The sequence below is a fragment of the Heterocephalus glaber genome, unplaced genomic scaffold, assembly GCF_053883595.1.
Source record: "Heterocephalus glaber isolate CG9 unplaced genomic scaffold, H.glaber_assembly_v1.0 deba00001444, whole genome shotgun sequence".
Taxonomy (NCBI): domain Eukaryota; kingdom Metazoa; phylum Chordata; class Mammalia; order Rodentia; family Bathyergidae; genus Heterocephalus; species Heterocephalus glaber.
Window position 1 is genome coordinate 3902541 of NW_028258297.1, and position 20110 is coordinate 3922650.

Consider the following 20110-nt stretch of genomic DNA (forward strand, 5'->3'; position numbering starts at 1 on the left):
GGAGCCCGGGCCACCGAGCAGGACCACAGCTGCCGGGACTCAGGCCAACGCCAGGCTCTGCAGGGCTGGGAACGCAGGCGTGGGGCTGGGGTGGTACCAGGGAAAGCCCCTGAGGGCCCCTTTGCGGTGAGCAGCTGTGGGTGGCACCTGGCACGGCCAGGAGGGCAGGCCCGCCCCCTCCCCCAGGCTGTGCCACCCAAGTGCAGCTCCATCCCTCCAGGTGCCGGCTGGTGCCCACCTTCATGCCCAGCCTCTCCTGTTCCCCACTCCCACCCGGGGAAACTGAGGCCAAGGGGGAGTCTCCAGGCCACTGGCTACCACACAATGGGGAGCTGTGTGGATCTGGGTGTCTGCCACCCCTTCTGGTCTTCCTCACTCTGTGGCAGCCACCCTGGGCATGGGCAGAGGCCCCAGTGCCCCAGAGAATGCCTGGCTCCTCTAGGCTGTCCCTCCCGGGTAACACGGCTGCCTGCCCTGCAGTGAGCACACATGGTGTCCCAGATCATCGTGCTGAGCTGAGCATCACGCCTGGTCCCTCCTGGGAGGAAGCCTGGGGTCCCTGGAGGCACTGATGGGAGGAAGTAAAAGGCAGCCCTTGTCTCGGGGGGCTGCTCTACTGCCCCTAAACCCCTGAGTGCCTCAGTCTTTGTCCTGCCTCTGCTGTACCCGCCCCCCCCCCATCTCCCTGGCTGCTCCGCACCTGGCCCTGCTGGGGGTCCTCCCGCCTGGCACCCAGCCCCTCTCCCCTCTCGCCCACTGCTCTAGGTCCTACCAACCCTGGGAGCTCCTGGCTCTATAGCTCAGCATCTGCTGCTTACATCCACCATGCCAAGGTCATTGCCCTGCTGCAACACCTGGTGTCATTGCCACTGCCCACCCTGCTCATGGCACTGCTGGCCCTGCTTCTCTGGCCCTTTCCTGCCAGCCCACCAGCCTGTTACTGGGTTAAGCAGAAGCCATGCCATGTCACCTCCTTGCTCCAGAACCTGCAGTAGCTCCCTATTTCTTGGGACAAAGTTAATTCCTTAGCCCGGAACCTCAGTAGCCCCTCCCATAACTGACCCCTTCTGTCCCCTCCGTTCCCCAACCTGTTGAGCCATGACTTTTCACCCCATCCTGAGGCTTCGTCCTCCCCCACCATCCTCAGGGGTCTGGCCCCACAGCCTGCACCAGGCAGACTTTCTGACACCCCAGGCGGGTCTTGCCGTCCCTCGAGGAGGACACAGCTGCTGGCGGACACGGGCAGCACGTGACCCGCGCCATGAGGTGGCCCATGTCAGAGGTGTGCTGGTTGCTGCTCACAGTCAGGAGCCTGGCCACAAGGTGGCGGGGCGCTGGGGCACACGTGGGAATGGCCGCTCAAGCGGTGCCCATTAATGATTGTCCCCAAGAGTGGGACAGTCCCTGCAGGCCTTGCCTGTGACCTTGGGCCAGCCCTAAATCTTGAGTGCTGAAGGGAACCTCTTAACTGGCAATCAACCCCCGTGCAGAATTCTGCTCCCTTTCCCAAAGCCTGGTGCAGTGGTTTGTACACCTCCAGGGATGGGGTGCTCACTACTCCCAGAAGCTAGATGAAGACCCTGTGCTAGCCTCGCCCTGAGACCCATGGGTGCTGCCTATTCTGGGCTCCCTGAGCTGACTTGATCCCCTTGTGCCTAGCAGCTTCCCCCTGGGACCCACAAGCCCAGGCCAGGCCATAGCTGTGTTCGGCACAGCCCCACCTGGCTGCCAGGGAAGGCGGAGCCCTGCCTGTCATGTGCCGGCCTTAGACATGACCAGGCATAGGGGCCACCCTAATCCCCGCTCATGTGAGCGGCCTGGGGCCACGGAGTAGCCGCTATCGCTGCTGCTGTCTGCACTGCAGTCGCTTTGTGGGTGAGGTCTGCACGGGCCTCGTTTCCTGGGTGGCCTTGGGAGCCCTGAGTCCAGTACCACCTCAGTGGGGCTCAGCTGTGGCTTTGGTGTGAGGCACACAGTCCCGGGGGAGGCTCAGGTGACCGGGGTGTCAAGGATGCGGGCCTCAGTAACAGAGGTCTCCTGTGTGCAGCCGGAGTGTGCTGCAGTGTGAGACCCACGATAGGCTTTAAAAGCAAACAAAATCTCCTTGAAGGATCTTCATCTTGATTGCTTATTCGAGGGAGGATATCTTGATCGATTGGCTAAATGAAATGTCCACTTTAAGTCCCCCTGGTCATTTCCTCTTTTGCTAACATGACCCCTAGAAAATCTCAGATGACACCTGTGACTTGACACCAGATGATGCTGCTCTCAGAGGACACAGGAGCAGCCCCAGTCACCTGATCAGGCCGTGGGGAAGTTTGATCTAGGACCTGACATCTTGTCCCGGGACACTGTCCTGAGTAAGGGGCGGGGCAGGCCAAGGGCACAGGCTGCCTGCCAGCTGCTTCCTGAGGACAGTGCAGGTTGGGAGGGCAGTGCTGTCAGCCCTGCTACTGTTTAGCCTGCATGCATTGAGCACCAGCTGCATGCAGGGACAGGGCTGTACCCAGGACGCCCTGGGTGAATGGATGGTGGCTGGGGATGGGGCCTCAAGGTGGCCCTGCCCCCAGACCTTTGGGCCATACCCCAGTCAGGGGGTTCCGTCCCCAGCCTGCAGGCCCCAGATCTCATTGTCCATCTTCCCCTGTGGACCCCATGTTCCCCCTCATCTGAGCCCAGACATCCTAGGCTCAGGATCCAGGCAGCAGGACCCGGGACAGTTGAGAGCTTGAAGGTCAGAGTCAAACTCCCTGCAGATAAAGGCGCCAAGCCCACCCAGGGTCCTGAGGTGGTGTAGGACAGGTGGGGAAGAGGACCTTCCTGGGGTGTTGCTGAAGCCTGCAGCACAGCAGCCCTGAACAGCATGCCTCTGCCCCTAGACCCTCAGGCCCTCAAAGGCCACCAGAAGTAGAGTGGGGGGGGGTTGGGAGGGGAGAGCACACCTGGGCCAGTCCCCAGCTCCCACTATGTGACCTTGGGCATAGCCCTGTGACTTGGGGACCTTGGGGTCCTCACCTGTGCAGGAGAGGCTGAGGCTGGACTCCTAGGACTTCATCTGTCTTCAGAAGGAGGAGGTGGTTCCACTCAGTCAGCACAGAGTGTTCTTGGGTAGGAGGCCAGGGCTTAGCATGCTGGGCCACCAGGGCAGCAGAAAACCCACAGGGCCCCCCAGAGGGGCAAGGCCCAGCTGGCCTCAAACATCTCCTGGCCTGACTCTGGCTGTTGTTTTAGGATGAGATAACTCTAGCCATCTCCAGAGTCCTCACTGTGGCCCAGGGCTGCTGACAAGTGTCACTGGCTTCGGGTGATGTTTGTTTGCATATTGTAAACCAAGACAAAGCTCTTGAGGAGCCTGAGCTTGGGGCCACACTGAGCTGGAGAGGCCAGCACTCAGCCCCAGAGCCCAGCTTAGCCCCTGCCCAGTGGGGGTCCAGGCCTGGAGCTCCAGCGACCGATAGGGAAGAACAGGCTCTTGCATTACCACAGACGGATGGGGGTGATTTTCTCACCAGCCCTGGGCGGGAGGGGCCCGGGGCAGCCCCAAGATGAGACAGGGGAATGAGATGTGGCTCTGCTCTGGCCCTGCCTCACCCTGCCTGCTCACCTGGCCCAGGACCCACAGGGGGCAGCATGCATGTGAGGCAGCCTGGGTCGGAACAAAGGCCTGGGGTATGCGGGCGCCTGCGTGTTTGGACCTGGTGCAGCTTCGGCAGGCCTGTGTTTATGACGACGATGGGAAGACCTTAGTGTGGAGACTCTGACTCAGCTCAGGGCCAGACGGGGCGGGCGGGGCTGGGAGACAGGGACAGAAAGAGACAGGACAGAGAGACGGGTGGAGAGACTCAGGACAACACACATCCACATGCACACGCATTCACATATACATGTGCACATTTACAGACACAGATGCATGCATACACAGACACATGGATACGTGCGTGCACACTTACACAGACACGTGTACACGTGTGCACACATATATAGACACGCACCCTTTCACATGTGCACACATGCTATGCATGTAGACATACAAATGCACACTTATGCACACATCTAGATACACACCCACATGTACATGCTTCCCCGCTCACCCACTAGGCCTAGGGCGAGGCCTGGACTGAGGACAGGAACAGAGCAATCGTCAGTTCACTCATGTAGGCTGTGCCAGGCCAAGGGCTGTGGCCTCTGTTGACTGGGGTAGGAGCAAGCGTGGGTGCCAGGTGGACCTTGACAGGACCCCGTAGCTGAGCTGGGCTTGCAGAGAGCTCCAGGCTCTGACTCAGCTGCATACACAGGGCCATGAGCCAACCACCTATGGCCCCTTTCTTATGAGGAGCCATGCCTGGGCCCCAGGCTTCTCTTCCCAGCCCTGGTGCCTGCTCTGGGCCAAGGCCCGTGACACCTGGACACAGGCTGGCACCAATGAGGTGACAGCAGGGTGTGGTCCAGGGACGTCCCTATGAGGATCCTGGGGACCTGGGGGGCTGGGGTGGAGGTCAGGGCTTGGATGGCCAGGACTCAGGCTTGATGGTGACTCTGGGCCTGGCCACCCTGTGTTGGTTCCAGCTCAGCCCCAGCTGCCTCTTGCTGCGGGTGGATTTTAAAGGGAAGCTAGGTACCTCCCCTGTGACCTGGGAAACTGAGGCGCAGATGTGGCATGCTGGGCCAGGGCCCTGCAGCTTGAGTTGTGTTCTGTCTAGGGTTGGCATGAGTGTGGGGCTGTTTCCCTGGTGCCAGCTTCGAGTGCTGCTGCTCTTGCCCACCTTGGTGTCCCAGGCACCCCAAACTGTCAGCAGCCAAGGTCGCCCTCAGTTTCCCCAAATATGGCCCTCGGCACCCTCCTCTGGGTGACAGCCACACCAGCCGCCCCAGCCCGCAGGGGGAGCCCCACACCCACCTGCCTGCTGGCCTGGGGCTGCACCCCCGGGCTGCATCTTGTCTTTCCACCTGGCAGGACCCTTGTAGCGGCCTCTCCATGGGACCCTTAAACTTAAATTGGGGCAGCACTGCAGCCTGTCAGTCCTGGCTGCTGGGGGCTGGGGCTGGGCTCCGGGGGTGCCGGGAACACACAGGACCGGGCAGGGGAAGGATGAGAGGACTCAGAGGGCAGGCATTCCCTGTCTGGAAGGTGGGCAGTGGGCTGGGGGTGGATGCTGGGGGCCCAGGTCACCTGGTGTGACCCCAGGCCACTCATCTGCCTCTGCCAGGACTGGGTCCTAGTTGCCAGGTGGGGACCTGCATCATACTGATGTGGCCAGCATGAGGGCAGAGCAGGGCCTAAAACCATCGGATGCCCCCTAACAGTGCTTAGGCCACGCAGTCCCACACTGTCCTCCACTCGACGGCTCTAGTACATCCAGGAGTTGCTCAGGCCCCACCACGGTCTGATTGACTTACTGAGTGCAGTGCTAGAGACTGAGCATAGAGCCATTGCACTCAACTACATTCCAGGGCCTTTTCTTTTTCACACAGGGCCCTGCTAAGTTTCTTAGTTGCCCAGGCTTGGCTCTAACTTGAAATCCGCCTGCCTCAAAGTCCCACAGTGGGAGACATCTACAATCAATTTTAGAATATTTTCATCACCCCCTCCTCAAAAAACAAAAACCCACCAACCCATACCTAGCCAGGTGCAGTGGTGCACTCCTGTAATCCCCGCACTTCGGGAGGCTGAGTCAAGAGGGTAGCAAGTTGTCGCCCAGCCTGGGCCACTTATTGATATAGCAAGAGAGACCCTGCCTCAAAAATAAAAAAATGTAAGAAAGGGCTGGGGATGTAGCTCATTTCGAAGGCCCTGGGTTTGGTCACAAGTACCACAGAAAGGGAGAGAGAGAGGGAGGGAACGAAGGAAGAAGAAAGGAAGGAAGAAAGGAAGTTAGTTATGAGCTGTCGTGCTAGTAGAATCAGACAGGATATGGCCTTTCATGTTTGGCTTCTTTCACTTACCACAATGGTTTCAAGGTCTCTGTATCAATCTTACCTTCCTTTTTTAAGGCAGAGCCATGATCTACAGTATGGAGACACGGCCTTTCCTTGTCCATTCACCCACTGGTTAATAACACGCTGTGAATGTGTGTACAAGGCTTTGTGTGATGTGTGTTTTCATTTTCTCAAGTTTGTCCCTAGGGGTGGATTGCTGGGTGCCGTGAGCTCCCCGACAGCGACAGCACCTTCCACACCCCACCAGCCTGTGGGGCCCCAATTCCTTGGAGTGCTCCCCAACACTTGCTGTTGTTGGTCTTTTACTTTTGCCATCCTGGTGGGTGGGAAGGAACCAGATCTCTGTGGTTTTGAGCTGAGTGGCCTTGACAGTTAATGATGTCTTTTTTGGAAAAGTGTTTGTGCAGGCCCTTTGCCCGTTTTCACTTGGGTCGTTTGCTTTTTTTTTTGGTACCAGGGATTGAACTAGGGACCTTGCTCTTGCAAAGCAGGTGGTGGAACCACTGAGCTAAATCCCCGGCCCAGGTCGTTTGCTTTTTTATTGAGTCACAGTAAGGGTCATATTTTCTTTAAAAGAGGGAGTTGTATCCAGGTTGGCAGAGGAGGGTGGGCTGAGCTGTGTCAGCCACAGTGTAGACACATACATGGCTGCTTGAGCAAAGCCAGGTGCACAATCCTGGGGTGCCTGCAGGTGCACGCAGTCCCTGTGAAGACTCGTGTGTCACCGTGTGAGCTGAGGCTAGGCCAGCCTGCCTCCAGAACAGGTGTCCTGGCCATACTGCAGAGATTGCCCTCTCTCAGTCAGGGACACAGGGACACAGAAAGTCCCCTTGGCCACCAGTTCAAGGTCGCCCAGTTGCCCATCTTAGCATGTGATTTGTGCTCAAGGGTCAGACTCCGAGCCCCCTTCCCTGGGTCTCTTGGTTCCAGGACTCTGAGGCCCTGTGTGGCTCCAGGGTTGCCCTCCCTGGGTCACCTTAGCATGCCAGGCCCTACTCCCCCATTTCCAGAGCTGCTAGGTGACCTGGGCTCTGTGCTGCCCTTCTCTGGCCCTTGGGCCCCTTGCTGGGGACTAGGAGCACCGGACCATCCCCCAGGCCCTTCCCAGCCTGGAATTTCACAAGTCCTGGCTGCCCTTCTAAGGGGCACCAAGGGCCCAGCTTCCCCAGTGCAGTTAATCGGGCCATTATGAGCTCAGTTATGCCTTTTATGTTCTCTCAAAATAGTGTAGCAGCCCCTGCAACGCCAGGATATGGTAGGTAGCTTTGTGCAGTGGCTTGGGGGTGGCCAGGAGGGCTGGGGAGCCCTGCTGTGACACTTTGCTGTTCAGAGAGGTCCTTGGGGCCCTGGCAGTGCTTCCCAGGGCTGGGGGTAGGTTGGGGTGCAGAAGCTTGAGGCCCTTGCTCTGGCACCAGGGCCTATGGGCTCTGGGAGGGCTTGGGTCTGAATAATCTAAGCAAAGAGCTGGGTTGAGTGGCAGTGACCCCAGGGTGCTGCTGCTCCATGTCCAGCTTTCCGTGGAATGTGAATGTTGGAGGGACAGTGGCAGGGGTAATGGGGTGGCCTCATAGGAAGCTGTCTCCAGTCTGGCCTGTCCTAGATGATGCCATGCATCCAGTTCCCAAGCTGGCCATCTCCATGCCAGGGGACAGTGCCATTTGTCTCCTTTGCTCTCAGCTCTGGTGTTTGGGCCTGGGACAGGTGAGGGCTGCCAGCTCCATCAGGTGCATGGGGACCAGCACTGAGAGGACTGTGGCCTGCCAGGCCCACACAGCAGGAGACATCCAAGTCTGGCGCTCCCCCACCCCGAGTCCCTCGAAGTCCCTCTCCACCCTCCTAGAGCTGAGGTGCCCCCACCTGCCTGGGTCTAGAGAGAGACAGGAGGCCCTGTGTCAGGGGTCCTGAGGGCCCAGAACCCTACCCCGGGCTCGGAAGGGCTGTGGGTTACAGTGGGCAATGTGTGACCAACACCCATCCCTAGATTGCCCCCTGTGCTGCCCCATGTACCCCCTCTCCCCAACACACCTGGGGCACCGCAGAGCTCAGTGACAGCAGCCCAGCCTGGAGTGGGTCCCCTCTGGCCTTGAGGCTCAGTGTTCCCACCTGTGCAATGGATCTGCTAACACCATCTGTTTCTTGGATTGCCATGGAGATGGTAAGGGGCTGGGAATGCACCTAGCCCAGACGGGCTGGGTCTGGGTGAGAAGCTCACATGGAGCCTGCCCTGATGCCAGGTGAGGGTCACATGCCAGGATGGGCATTCTGCAGGCGGGGTGTCCCAGCTGTGTCCAGAGCCTGGGCCACAGGAGTGTGGACAGGGAACACCACTGTCCTCCAAAATGGGCAGGAGGAGACTGGGGTTCCTTTTGCCACAGGTTGTCCCTGGGCTGCAGGTGGCTGTTCTGGGCTGCAGGAAGAAATGGTTGAGGACAGAGGGGTCAAGCCTCAACATCCCTGGGGACCAGGCTGGGCCACTGGAAATCACTCTCAGAGGCCTTAGGAGCTATTGACAATTGTTGAGTGAAGTCCTTGGCTCCAGACTGTATCTCCTGCAAAGGATCAGTTCTTTCAAATCTAAGTATTCACAGGCAGATGTGGGGGTGCACATTTGTAATACCAGCACTGGGGAGGCTGAGGCAGGAGGATCACCTCGAGTTCAAGCCCAACCTGGACTATACGTGAGTTCTCTCTTAACGAGAACCTGTCTCAAAAAAAATCTTAGTGTTGGCTCATTAGCACCTTAGAAGGAGCATGGTAGGAAGCAGGAGCCCCAGCAGGAAACAGGAACAATTCTGGGAGGGACCCTGCCCCGCCCACCCCCATCCGCACCCAGGCACACTGTGGGGCGGGCTGTGAAGTCCTCACCCTGTCTGTAAAATGGGGCAGGAGCTCCTCCCTGGTGTGAGAATCAACTGAGACACCACGTGCGGAGTGTCAGGCGCCCCAAACCTCGCAATCTGTGGCTGCACCTCTCGCAGACCCTGTGTTGTCCTTGATGCTCTCCAAACAGCTTCTGTTTTGTTCACTCCCACCTCAGGACTGGAGGGGCATGGGCTGGGCTCATTAAATCCAAATAAAAAAGGAATTAGTGGGAAGGGCAGGCGGATGAGTAACAAGTGAGTAACTGAGTCTGAGCTTGGGACAGGATGGGGGCTGGGGACCCCGGGACCTTCTTCCTGGTCGGGGGAGAAGTTGACAGTCTCCTCTGTCTTTGCTGGGGGCTTTTGACAGCTCCGCTGGCCTCTTGCATGATTCTGATCCCTGGCTTTTCTAGATCCCTCTCAGGCCCTTGCTGGGACACTTCCACCCTGGGAGGCCAGCTCAGCCCCCTAGGACCCCCACCCAGAGGATGCCTGCTGGCCAGGTCCCTGTACCTCAAGGCCTGAAGCTCATCCCTGCTCTTGTCCCCTCCTGCCCAAGGTCACAGGGCCACACAGGAGCCATGCTTCTAGCACAGTGGCTTTTAGGGACCTGTGGCCAGGCCCACAGTCCCTTCCTAGCCTTTCTGGGCTTTAAATCACAGCCTGGGTTCAAATCCTGCTTCAGTCACTCATGCTTGGTTCCAGGCCACCTGTGCCTATGTCTCCTCATCTGTGAAATGGGACAGTGACCAGACCTACCTCGTCCGATGATTACGGGGGTCTGTGAGAACACAGGGGCGCAGATGTGGGAGTGTGGGCTCTGATGATGACAGTGGCCCTGGCTCTGTGAGCTGCTTCTCAAGAGTCCCAACTCCAGGGAGGCTCGGTGGTGCACGCCTGTCATGCCAGCACCGTAGGAGGCTGAAGCACAAGTTCAAGCCTAGCCTGGGCAATTTAGCAACAGCCTGTATCAAAATAAAGAAGTAAAGAAAAGGTTTGGGGGTATAGCAAAGGCCCTCAGTACCCCACACAGACACACACACACATAGGAGTTCAAAGCCTATTGCCTGTGTAGCCAGGGCAAGCTCTGTGTCCGGTTCTGGACAGCACCTGTGCAGGAAGTATGCTGCACCCCAAGATGGTTGGACCACTGTGCTGGCCCCACCCACTGCTACCTCCCACTGCTCCAGCCTCAGTGAACTGTGGCTGCCATGTCCTGCTGGGGCCCTCGGACATAGGCCACAAACACACACACACACAAACACACACACACACACACAAACACACGACATGTGTACGTGTATAACATGCTCCACACCCCCCGCACACTCACACACACACCATGTACATCCCACGCACACACACACTCCTTGGGGGTCATCCACCCCCTGGCTGACTTGTTTTGTGGCTGCCAGGACACCCTTCGGCGTCCCCTCAGAGACCTTTGTTGGAGTCCCCGAATTCCTTGGGGACCCAGGGCAGCCTGTCCTTGTCCCTGCTGGGCTTAGGTCCCTGGAGAGCAGGGAGTTCAGCTGCCTCCTCCAAGCTGGGCTTCCCTGCAGACCCTCTTGGCCTCCATGGGACCCAGGGATGTGGGCTCTGCGTTCTTCCTGTCGCTTCTGCACCCTGTCCTGTCTGTTGCGGCTCCAGTCAGCTCTCAGCACCACGGGGACCTGGGACTCCTCCACGAGGGATGCTGGCCACACAGCCCCTCAGAGCAGGGATAGAGACGGCCTTCTGTGGAGTGTGCACCAGAGGTGTGGCCCGGGCTGCCAAGGTGCCGAGTGGGCCCGGCTGGAGCAGGCGGGGACGCTGCACCTATGTCTCACTGGAGAGGAAGGGATGCCCTTCTCAGCCTTTGGTCTTCTCACCAAAGCCTCCTGGCCCTGGCCCACCCTGGTCCTCCCCCTGATGGAAGCTACCCTGGGGAAGGGGCCCCAGCATCCTCCAATTGGAGTTGGGCCCCAGAGCTCATGGTCAGCCGCTGGAACAAGGCCAGGCGTGCAGTTGGTGCTCAGTGGATGCTCGTGGAATGGATCTGATTTGATGCCTGACCTTTTCTGATCGGGATATCCACTGCAACCCCCAGCAGGGGGCCCACGGCCAGGCACACAGGGGTATTGGTGCTGGTGGGCACTGGACAGGGCTTGTACCATGACCGAGTCCTGGGTGCCGCTGCCCAGGTGGTGCCTGGCCCTGGCCCTGGTCTGTCTGTTGCTCAGACAGCCGTGTGTGTTGCCTACCGCCAGTGTCTGACTCCGGTTCTCCAGGTGGCAATCGTGAGCCTGCTGGGGCTTACACAGCTCCAGGTGCCGAGGACATGGAGACACACAGGGCCTAGCCTGGGGCGTGGAAGGTGAAGAAATTAGGGCTGGGCCCTGTAGGCTAACCAGGCAGGAAGGGCCCCTTTCTGGGTCACACCAGGCTCTGAGGGGGGTTGAACAGCAAGGGCTCCTTTGGGGCTGGGAATCTGGGAAGGCTGGCTGGAGGAGGAGGCACTGGAGCTGAGCCTTCTGCCACAAAGTCCAGGAAATCTACGAGAAGATGTGGGCAGCATCTGGCAGGATGGTGCCATTGTTCCAGGAAGAGGCTGGTCAGAGGAAGCTGGCACTGGGCTGAGGGCTGGGCTCTGCCAGCACAGGGGAGCCAGCGAAGGGACTGGGGGGAGGCCTGCCAGGCTGCCCTTGGAAGGAGCCAATGGCTGGGGAGGGAGGCACAGTGCCCAGGCCCGGGCAGTTCAGGGCCCCCTGCCCCTGGCCCAGGGTTGGGAGGAGAGGAGAAAGTCAGGAGGCCAGGGCCTGGGGAGGGACACAGCATGCATTAAGTGCCTGCTGTATGCCAGGTGCTGGTCTCACCATTGCTTTAGTGAGCAGGGAACTCACGCCTTGGGGCCTCAACACGCACCCTGTTTTCACCTGCAGGGAGCCGTGAGGCCGCCTTCACCTATGCCATCACTGCAGCCGGCGTGGCTCACGCGGTCACAGCCGCCTGCAGCCAGGGCAACCTGAGTAACTGCGGCTGTGACCGGGAGAAGCAGGGCTACTACAACCAGGCAGAGGGCTGGAAGTGGGGCGGCTGCTCCGCTGATGTGCGCTATGGCATCGACTTCTCCCGCCGCTTCGTAGATGCCCGCGAGATCAAGAAGAACGCGCGGCGGCTCATGAACCTGCACAACAACGAAGCCGGCCGCAAGGTAGGCGGGAGGATGCCACCCCTGTCCTGTTCTGTCCTGTCCTGTCCTGTCCTGTCCCGGAAGCCAGCCAGCCCACTGCAGGGACTTCCTGGAGGAGGCAGCCTTCCTGGGTTCAGGCTGCTGTGGGGAGGGCCAAGGACATCCGGGAGTCAGGAGTGGCCTGAGGACCTCAGAGCTGTAGTGGAGCCTGGTGCAGGCAGAGCCTGGGGCCTGGAGGAGGGAGCAGAGGCTGCAGGATGGGGCGGGTGGCCTGGGGGTCATGGAGGGAATTCAGTCCAGACACACTGGGGAAGAAGTCAGGGTGAGCCCTGAGGCTGCACTGTGGTAGATGAGGGCCCCAGATACCAGGCTGGGAGGAGCGGCCAGCAGGCGGCAAGATGGCCCGAGATAGAGCAGCCAGTGGAGTGGAACACCTCAGGGTCTGGCTCCCCAGCCCTGGGGCCACACCCAGGTATGGGGCCTGAGGGGCTTCTTGGACCTGGGACCCACCTGCCTTTCCAGGCGAAGAGGGCCTGAAGGATCCCTCGGTACCATGACCACAACTGGCCTCAGTCACTCGTTCATTCAACGAACACTTGCTGTCCCTTTTTTGAGTCAGGTACTAGGCAGAGAGGAGGCTACTATGGCCCCAGCTATGGGGGCTGGGCCCACATGAGAGGTGCAGGACTCACACCCAGGAGCAAGGAGGGCCCGGGAGGCTGGGGGAGGGCTCAGCTTCCTGGAGCAGGTGCTTTGGAACTGGGCCCTTAACACACAGAGTAGAGGCAAAAAAGGGCCATCACTGGAGGACGTTTAAGGCTGGTGGGAGAATGGAAGGGGGTGGGATGAGCCCAGAAGGAAGCAGGGGGCTTGATGTGTAGGGTGTCCTATGGACAGGTAACTTTAAGTTATTGCCACATAAATGAATGGCCTGGATGAACAAATGAATGGGGAATGAATGATGGAGGGTGGCCTCCAGGAGCTCCCAGCCAGCCAGCAGAGGAAGGAAGTCTCTGTGCCCAGGCAGATGGAGGAGGCAAACTGAATCCTCCTGGAATCCAGCATTGGTCAGCTTTCCCGGCTCTGAGACACCATGCCTGATGGGCAGGATGTCAAGGAGGAAATGGTTTAATTTGGCTCACAGCTTCAGAGTGTTCAGTTCATAGCCAGCTAGCTGAGGTAGGAACACCATGGTGGAAGGGCCTGAGGGAGACTGGGCCAGAGTGGCTACTCCAGGGACCCAGGGCAGAGTGCAGACCAGCTTGAGGAGCTAAAATCCTGTGGAATTTAGGAGCGCTGGAGTCCACGTGGGCCTGGGGCTGACCTGGCCTGGGACTCATAGGTGATACAAAGGCACAGGAACCCGGGGAAACAGAGGACTGGGAAAGGGAGGATGGAAGGTCCTGGCAGCTGCCTGGCCAGGGAAGGAGGGTCCAGGGAGAGTCGGGTCCCATGCAGTGTTCCTGGGCTGCAGTGGCACCATCCGTGCAGCCTATCTCCGTGACCGTGTGGCTTCCCTGACTCTGTCTTCTTTCCCCTCTGGATTTAGGACCTGAGTCCAGGACGATCACATCATCTCCTTTACCTTAGTTCCGTCTGCAAAGACCCTGTGTCCAGTAAGGCCACCTCCCAGGGTTCCCAGAGGATGTGAATGGGGGAGATACTGCCTAACCCTCCACACTGGCCGTGCGGAATGGCACCCTTGATGGGGTCGGGTCAGACTGGCTAAGACATGCAGGGCTGCTTTGGCCCCACCTGCCCCTCCTGTGCCCCCTCCCAGGCTATGCTGAACTATAATGAGTGCCAGGCTCTCCACTCATCCCCTGAGGTGCGTGGGCACAAATGCAAGATGCCCACTGGCTCCTCCATCCCGGGTGCGTGGCCCCGCCGCAGTGTAGGGCAGGGCTGTAGGCAGATGGAGGCCATGGTGGATGGTGGCTACCTTTTCTTTCCTCCATACTGACCTGGGGATGGCAGGAGTGTGTCCGCAGAAAAGGCCTGGGATGGCCCAGGGCGTGCTGGCTCCCTCTCACTGGTGACACAGCCTGGAAGCTATTGTGACAAGGACAGCAGCTTTGTGAGCTGGGGGCTGGCCCCCCCACAGCTGGTCCTGCAGCAGGCATGCTGGACAGGTGTTTTCTCCCCATGGTACCACGAAAACCCAAGGTTTAGGAAAGGTAATTCCTCCCGGGCTGGTGGGACCACACAGCCACCATCTGTTACTGCAGTGGCCTGAGGTTGGAGAGCAAGACCAATTTAGGCAGCCTCAGGTCGCCCCTTAGGGCAGGGAGCACGGGATGGGGAGCCGCTTGGTGGCCCCAGGCTCTTCCCTGCCGGTGGCCGGGTGAGCACTGGATGGCAGGCTCCCTGGCTGACAGCCTTCCCTAAAGGACTTTAGTCCCCAGCCTGGCTGAAACTGAGCCCTGCTCCCAACCCAGGCCACACCCTCATTCTAGGCACAGCGAGGCATCAACTCTGTAGCCCAGAATCCCTGACTGGACCCCACAGCAGGGGAACTCAGTTGGGGAAGGGGCCCTGGATAAGCCCCCAGCTCCTTGTAGTCTCCCGGGTACAAGGGCTGTCTTGGTGCCCTGAGGTGCCTGCCAAGTCTTGGCACCACTGTCGCCATGATGGAGAGGGTGCTGGAAAAGAAAACAGCGCGTTCCCGAGTCCTGTAATCGCTTCCCTGCGAGGCTCTACCTGGGACCCAGCCGAGCGAGGATTCGGGTCCTGCTTGGCAACCACCTGTCCAATCGGCTTCATCTGCCACCATCACCAGCGGGCTGCAGGGGTCTGGCGGTGCCCAGGCGGGCAGGAGGGAGGGCCCAGGCTGGCTGGCTCCTAGGGCGTCCTTGTCCTGAGGGGCACTCTTGGCCAGACATGTGGCATGGTCGCACGGGAAGTTCCCAGGATGCCAGGCAGCGGGGGCAGGGAGTGGCTTCCGGGCAAGGGGTCAGATGTGAGCACTGAGATGTGGGCTGAGGGGCAGGAGAAGGTGGATGGATGGGCAGAGAGGGAGGGGAGGGCAGGGGTCCAGTCCCCTCCTTCAGGGGCTCACTGTCCCCAGAAACCCCTTGGCCCCGCCCCCAGCCTGCGATCTACTTTGGCTGCTCCCCAAACCTGTTCCCTCGCCCCCCACTCTCAGCTGTCCCTGGTGGGGCATCAGCCTCCTCCTGCTCGTCCAGCACACACAGCTCGGGGACACTGGGGCTTGGTGGCTGACAGCTCCCAGCCTGTGCCCATGTTGACTCCTGAAACTCCCTCTTCTTTACCTAATGGGCTCCTATTCATCCATCCTTACCCACTGTAGGCATCGCCTCCCCCAGGAAGCCCCCACCAGATGCCACCACTCACTGCTGCACAGTGGGTCCATTTCCATGGTTCCCACATGGCCTGTGAGCCCAGGGCTCCCTCTGACATCTCTCCTGCAGCCAGGCCAGGGATGGTGCTGGGCCAGTGGTATCTCTGTGGGTTGTTTCTCTTCCTCTTGTCTTTCACTCATTCATTCATTCATTCATTATTTGCCAGGGTCTTCATGTCTGGGGCAGAGCTGGGGACAGGCAGCAAGTGCCCCTGATGGTGGGTTCTGGCCTCAGGGTCAGGGGGCCAAGCCCCTGCAGCACTGGGCTCAGGGAGCCCCGACAGCTGATAAATGGCCCTTGGGCAGTGGTGGGGCAGCAGCTAATGATTCCCCATCTTCAATCAGGCCCGGCTGGCAGGGCCCTTTCGATCTGAGTAAATGAGTACCTGGGGTCAGGGCTGGCTCTGGGAATCGGCCTTCCGGGGCCGCCAGGGAGGCCCAAGGAAAACATAGTCCTGCATCCACACGGGGCCCTGTGGAGCTGAGGAGAAAGAACAACAACCAGCCGGCCAGGCCTCCTGGGTCTCTGACCCAGGCACTCACTCCCCTGCCGGGCCTAGACCAGGGCCCATGGCCCACCTGCATCCACCACAGAGTGTGTGTTAGGTCCGACTTGGGAGAGATGGAGGGAGGGGACACCACGCTTACCAAGCCCTTGCTGTGCTGGGCCCCCTGCTCTGGGTTCCCCACCCGCTGCCCCTGAACTTGTAGCAAGCTTAGAGCTTCCAAGCCTCAGTTTTCTTGTCAAGGTGCTGACATAGTGCTGAGCTCTGTACACAGCTGTGAATGGTTAAAAGAAGTTTTTAAAAATTTATTACAGTAAAAAGCACATTGCCATGAATCTCCTTCAAAACATGCCCCCTTACTTTGAGCACACTCATCCCATCGTCCTTGCCACTTTCTGTAGCAGTTCTGGAGTCCTCTCTCCTGAGTGTCTTTAGCTGCACTGTCATGGCTGCCTCCATGTCCTGAATGGATGAAAAACATTTCCCTTTTATGGTCATTTTGACTTTGGGGAAGAGCCAGAAGTTGCACGGTATCAGACCCGGTGAATAAGGTGGGTGAGGTCACACTTTCGTGTCTTTTAGGAGCCTGCCTTTCCCGGGTGGTACTTGGCTGCAGTGCTGACTGTATTTTTTAATCACATCTCATAAAGACACACAGGAAAGAGGACTTCCAGAAAGGCTTCTGAAAGAGGCAAGAACAATGGGCTAAGTGTGTTGACACAAGAGGGAGAACACTGCAGAGGACTGGTAGCAACGTGTCTTTATTGGAATAAATCATTTAAAATTTAAACATTCACCGTATGTTTTGATCACGCTGAGTACAGTTGCTAAACACACACCAAGCTCCATCACGTCCTCAAGATCCTGGAGACCCTAATACTTGTCCGTGGTCACTCAGCCGAAGAGGAGGAGCCACTTCAGGGCCAGCCGGGGGGAGGCAGGGGGACCCCAGAGGGTGCCCATGCCCCGCTCCCCTGAGCAAAGCTGTGTCGCCCACAGGTTCTGGAGGACCGCATGAAGCTGGAGTGCAAGTGTCATGGGGTGTCAGGCTCGTGCACCACCAAGACGTGCTGGACCACGCTGCCCAAGTTCCGAGAGGTGGGCCACCTGCTGAAGGAGAAATACAACGCAGCCGTGCAGGTGGAGGCGGTCCGGGCCAGCCGCCTGCGGCAGCCCACCTTCCTACGCATCAAGCAGCTGCGCAGCTACCAGAAGCCCATGGAGACGGACCTGGTGTACATCGAGAAGTCGCCCAACTACTGCGAGGAGGACGTGGCGACGGGCAGCGTGGGCACGCAGGGCCGACTGTGCAACCGCACCTCGCTGGGCGCGGATGGCTGTGACGCCATGTGCTGTGGCCGCGGCTACAACACGCACCAGTACACGAGGGTCTGGCAGTGCAACTGCAAGTTCCACTGGTGCTGCTATGTCAAGTGCAGCACCTGCAGCGAGCGCACCGAAGTCTTCACCTGCAAGTGAGGGGCACCTCCCCGGCAGCACCCTGCCCGAGATCCACCCGGCGCCCAAGGTCGTGGGTCCTGGGGTCCCAGCGGGGAACCAACAGCGAACCTTGAGGTTGCAAACGTGCCCCAGACCACAGAGTTGCGACCAGACCCTGAGGGTCCCCTCCCTGCCCGGTGGCTGGACACAGAAAGGGCGTTCTAGTCTGTCACACTCGAAGCCCCAGGGCAGTGTGGACGTGGGAGACTGACAATGTTATTTATGCTCTCTTAGCATCGGGAGAGGGCTCTCGGCACTAACAAATGCGTAGCCAGTCCTAACTTCACACTCCGTGTCCACCCGGCCCCTGATCCCCCTCGCTGGCCTCCCCTGCCCCCCCCACCCGCCGGCAGGTCCCAGGTGCCAGGGGTTAGCAGGAGAGAACCTCAGAGCACAGCCCGGCTTCCCTTTCTTTTGGGAAATCATGTCACAAAAATCAAAATGTCACTTGTGCCAGGTTCCAGGAGTGCCCGGTCCCCTCCCTAGTCCTTCACACTCCTGGCCAGCCACTGGCCTGGCACCTGAAGTTTACAGAGTCCTCCCACCCTGGAGCCAGCCTGACCCCCAGGACGGCAGGGCTGGGGCGGGGAGTGGCCCCGAATGCTGGTCCCACCTGACAGATGGGGACGCTGAAGCCCAGAGGGGACTGAGCCGGGACTTGCCAGAGACCCTTCAGTTGCGAGTGGGTGCTCCTGCCTTAGTCCCCACCCAGGATGTCCAGCAGCGCCCCCCCCCCCCAAGAGACCCAGCTGCTCTCTTCCTGGCCACTGCCTCAGGGGACGAACACCCTCACAGTGCCTTTGAGGTTCCCAGAGCCCTGACCTTGTCCTTCTGCGCCAACCCAGTGTTGGAAAAACTGGCAGGCAGGGCTAGGGGCAACTGTCAGGGTCCCCACTGCCATCTGGGGACACTTGCTCTCCGGACGTCTCCCCAGGTTGTGCGAACCCTCTCCTCCCAGGCAATTCCCCTAAAACCTTGAAGACGGGATGGAACGGGAAGCTGGGCTCAGGCCTGGGCCATCCTTGCAGGGCTCCCACTCTGTTCCCGAGGAGACAGGCCTTGAGGGTGGGACCTGCCCAAAGCCAGCGAATGGCTCGAAGCCACCACCCTACCCCTGCTCTCTGTGCCCTCCGTGTGCCCCTGGGCCTGAACATTGGCCTGGGGCAGGTGACCCCGTCTGGGTGCCCTGCGTCCAGCCCACAGGTCTGACGATGCCAGGACACCCACCCTCTGGGCTGCTGTGAATGCCCCTCCCCACCCTGGCCCTGCCTCACCCCAGTCCCGGGACACCCCGAGTCCACAGGCCGGCGTCCTCCGCGGAGGAGCCCGGGTAACTTATGCTGTTATATAGCGTCCAGATGTCTATAGTGTCTTTTAAGTTATTGTGACCTACACTGGGTACCGGAGGGGAGGGGTGGCCAAGGCCGTGCCCCCAGCCAGGCTCCTCCTTCTGCTTGAAGTGACCCTTGGGGCCGATGCCACCAAGGCCCTCGCGCTGTCTCTGGAGCACCAGGCCCCCAGCCGAGCCCGCCGTCCCTCGAGGGGGCCTTCCCAGGCGTGGGGGACAGCATGGCCCAGGCAGGCACCGGTCTCCCACACCGTGTGCAGGGCTGGAGGTGGCCGGGCACTGGGCATCCCGGAAGTGCCCACTTCTGCTGGCTGTGCTGCTGGCCTCCCCTGGAGGGGAGCGCTTGGTCCTAATAAACGCTGGAAACGGAGCAGTGAGTGTGTGTTGCCCCTAGACAACCTCACCGTGGCTGTTCTCGCTTCTTCCCCACTCCCTGGGCTGAGGGCCCCGCACTCCCGGCCCCACCCTGAGATGCCTGCCCAGGCCTCAGCTGGGCCTCCATCAAGCTTACTGGCCTCTGGCACCTGGAAAGGTCCTGGGCCGGACAATCCTGAGGCTGCCCGGACAATCCTGAGGCTGCCCGGACGCTGTGGGGCTTGGCTCAGGCTGCAGGGATGGGAGGCCCAGGGTCCGAGCAGGATCTGGTCTGTTCTCCTGTTCTCCTTCCACCCCCAGGTGCAGTCTGGGCTCAGGGGCCTGGGTCCAGCCTGCCGTGTCTGAGGTCCTGGGGGCTCCCGCTTGGCCCTGCCACTTCTCCCCTAGGCCCAGCCCTTAACCGGTAACTGTGCAAGCCTGCGTGAATAGCATTCCTGCCCAGGGCCGGAAGGCATGCGGTGGGGCCGGTTTGGCCACTGCCCACTGTCCCGGCAGCCTGGCATCGGGCGGAACCGCTGATCAAACAGCACCGTCCCCACAGTGCCCAGCTGGGCACCCACAGAGCGTAGCCTCAGACCCGAGGCCCAGGGGAGGCGCCTCCAGGTGGGCTTCTCAGGGACACACCCTTCCCCCAGGGACAGACAAGACTCAGAGCTGCACCCAGGTCCCTTCCTGGCCCTCCCTGGTGACTGGCCTCAGTCTCCTCATCTGAGGGCAGCAGATGGCCCAGGGCCAGGACTCAGTGGCATGCATGGGGCCCAGACCAGGGCTGCGCAGTTGGCAGCAGGCCTTGGTTCCCCATGAGACAGTGAACCAATCCCCAGCAGCGGATCGCGGGGTCCGGCTGCTCCCACAGGGCCAAGAATGAGGAAGGAGCCTGAGATGCCCGGCCCCAGGGCCCAGACAGCGCTTACTGCCTGGCTGCAGTTCAAGCCCAGCCCAGCCTCCTGGGGCTGCCGCACATCCTCCGGGAGCCCTGGGGGGCAGGGAGCCTTCACCCCCAGCCTGGCCCCAGGTCCTGACCAGGCCAGCCCCGGTGCCCACACTGTG

General features: G+C 60.1%; 1 protein-coding gene across 5 annotated transcripts in view; it reads left to right on the plus strand.

Moving 5' to 3' along the window:
• Positions 1 to 19055, plus strand: part of Wnt7b (Wnt family member 7B) — a 39604-nt gene extending 20549 nt beyond the window's left edge. For 4 of the 5 annotated variants that reach the window (XM_004845394.3, XM_004845393.3, XM_004845395.4 and 1 more), the window contains exons 3-4: positions 11720 to 11991; positions 16837 to 19055. In XM_004845394.3, the coding sequence (XP_004845451.1) occupies positions 11720 to 11991; positions 16837 to 17316 (752 nt within the window). In that variant the 3' untranslated portion in view covers positions 17317 to 19055. Of the gene's footprint in view, positions 1 to 11719; positions 11992 to 13519; positions 13587 to 16836 lie in introns of all 5 variants that reach the window. The other variant, XM_087213701.1, reaches the window with a different exon arrangement.
• The last annotated feature ends 1055 nt before the right edge of the window (positions 19056 to 20110 follow it).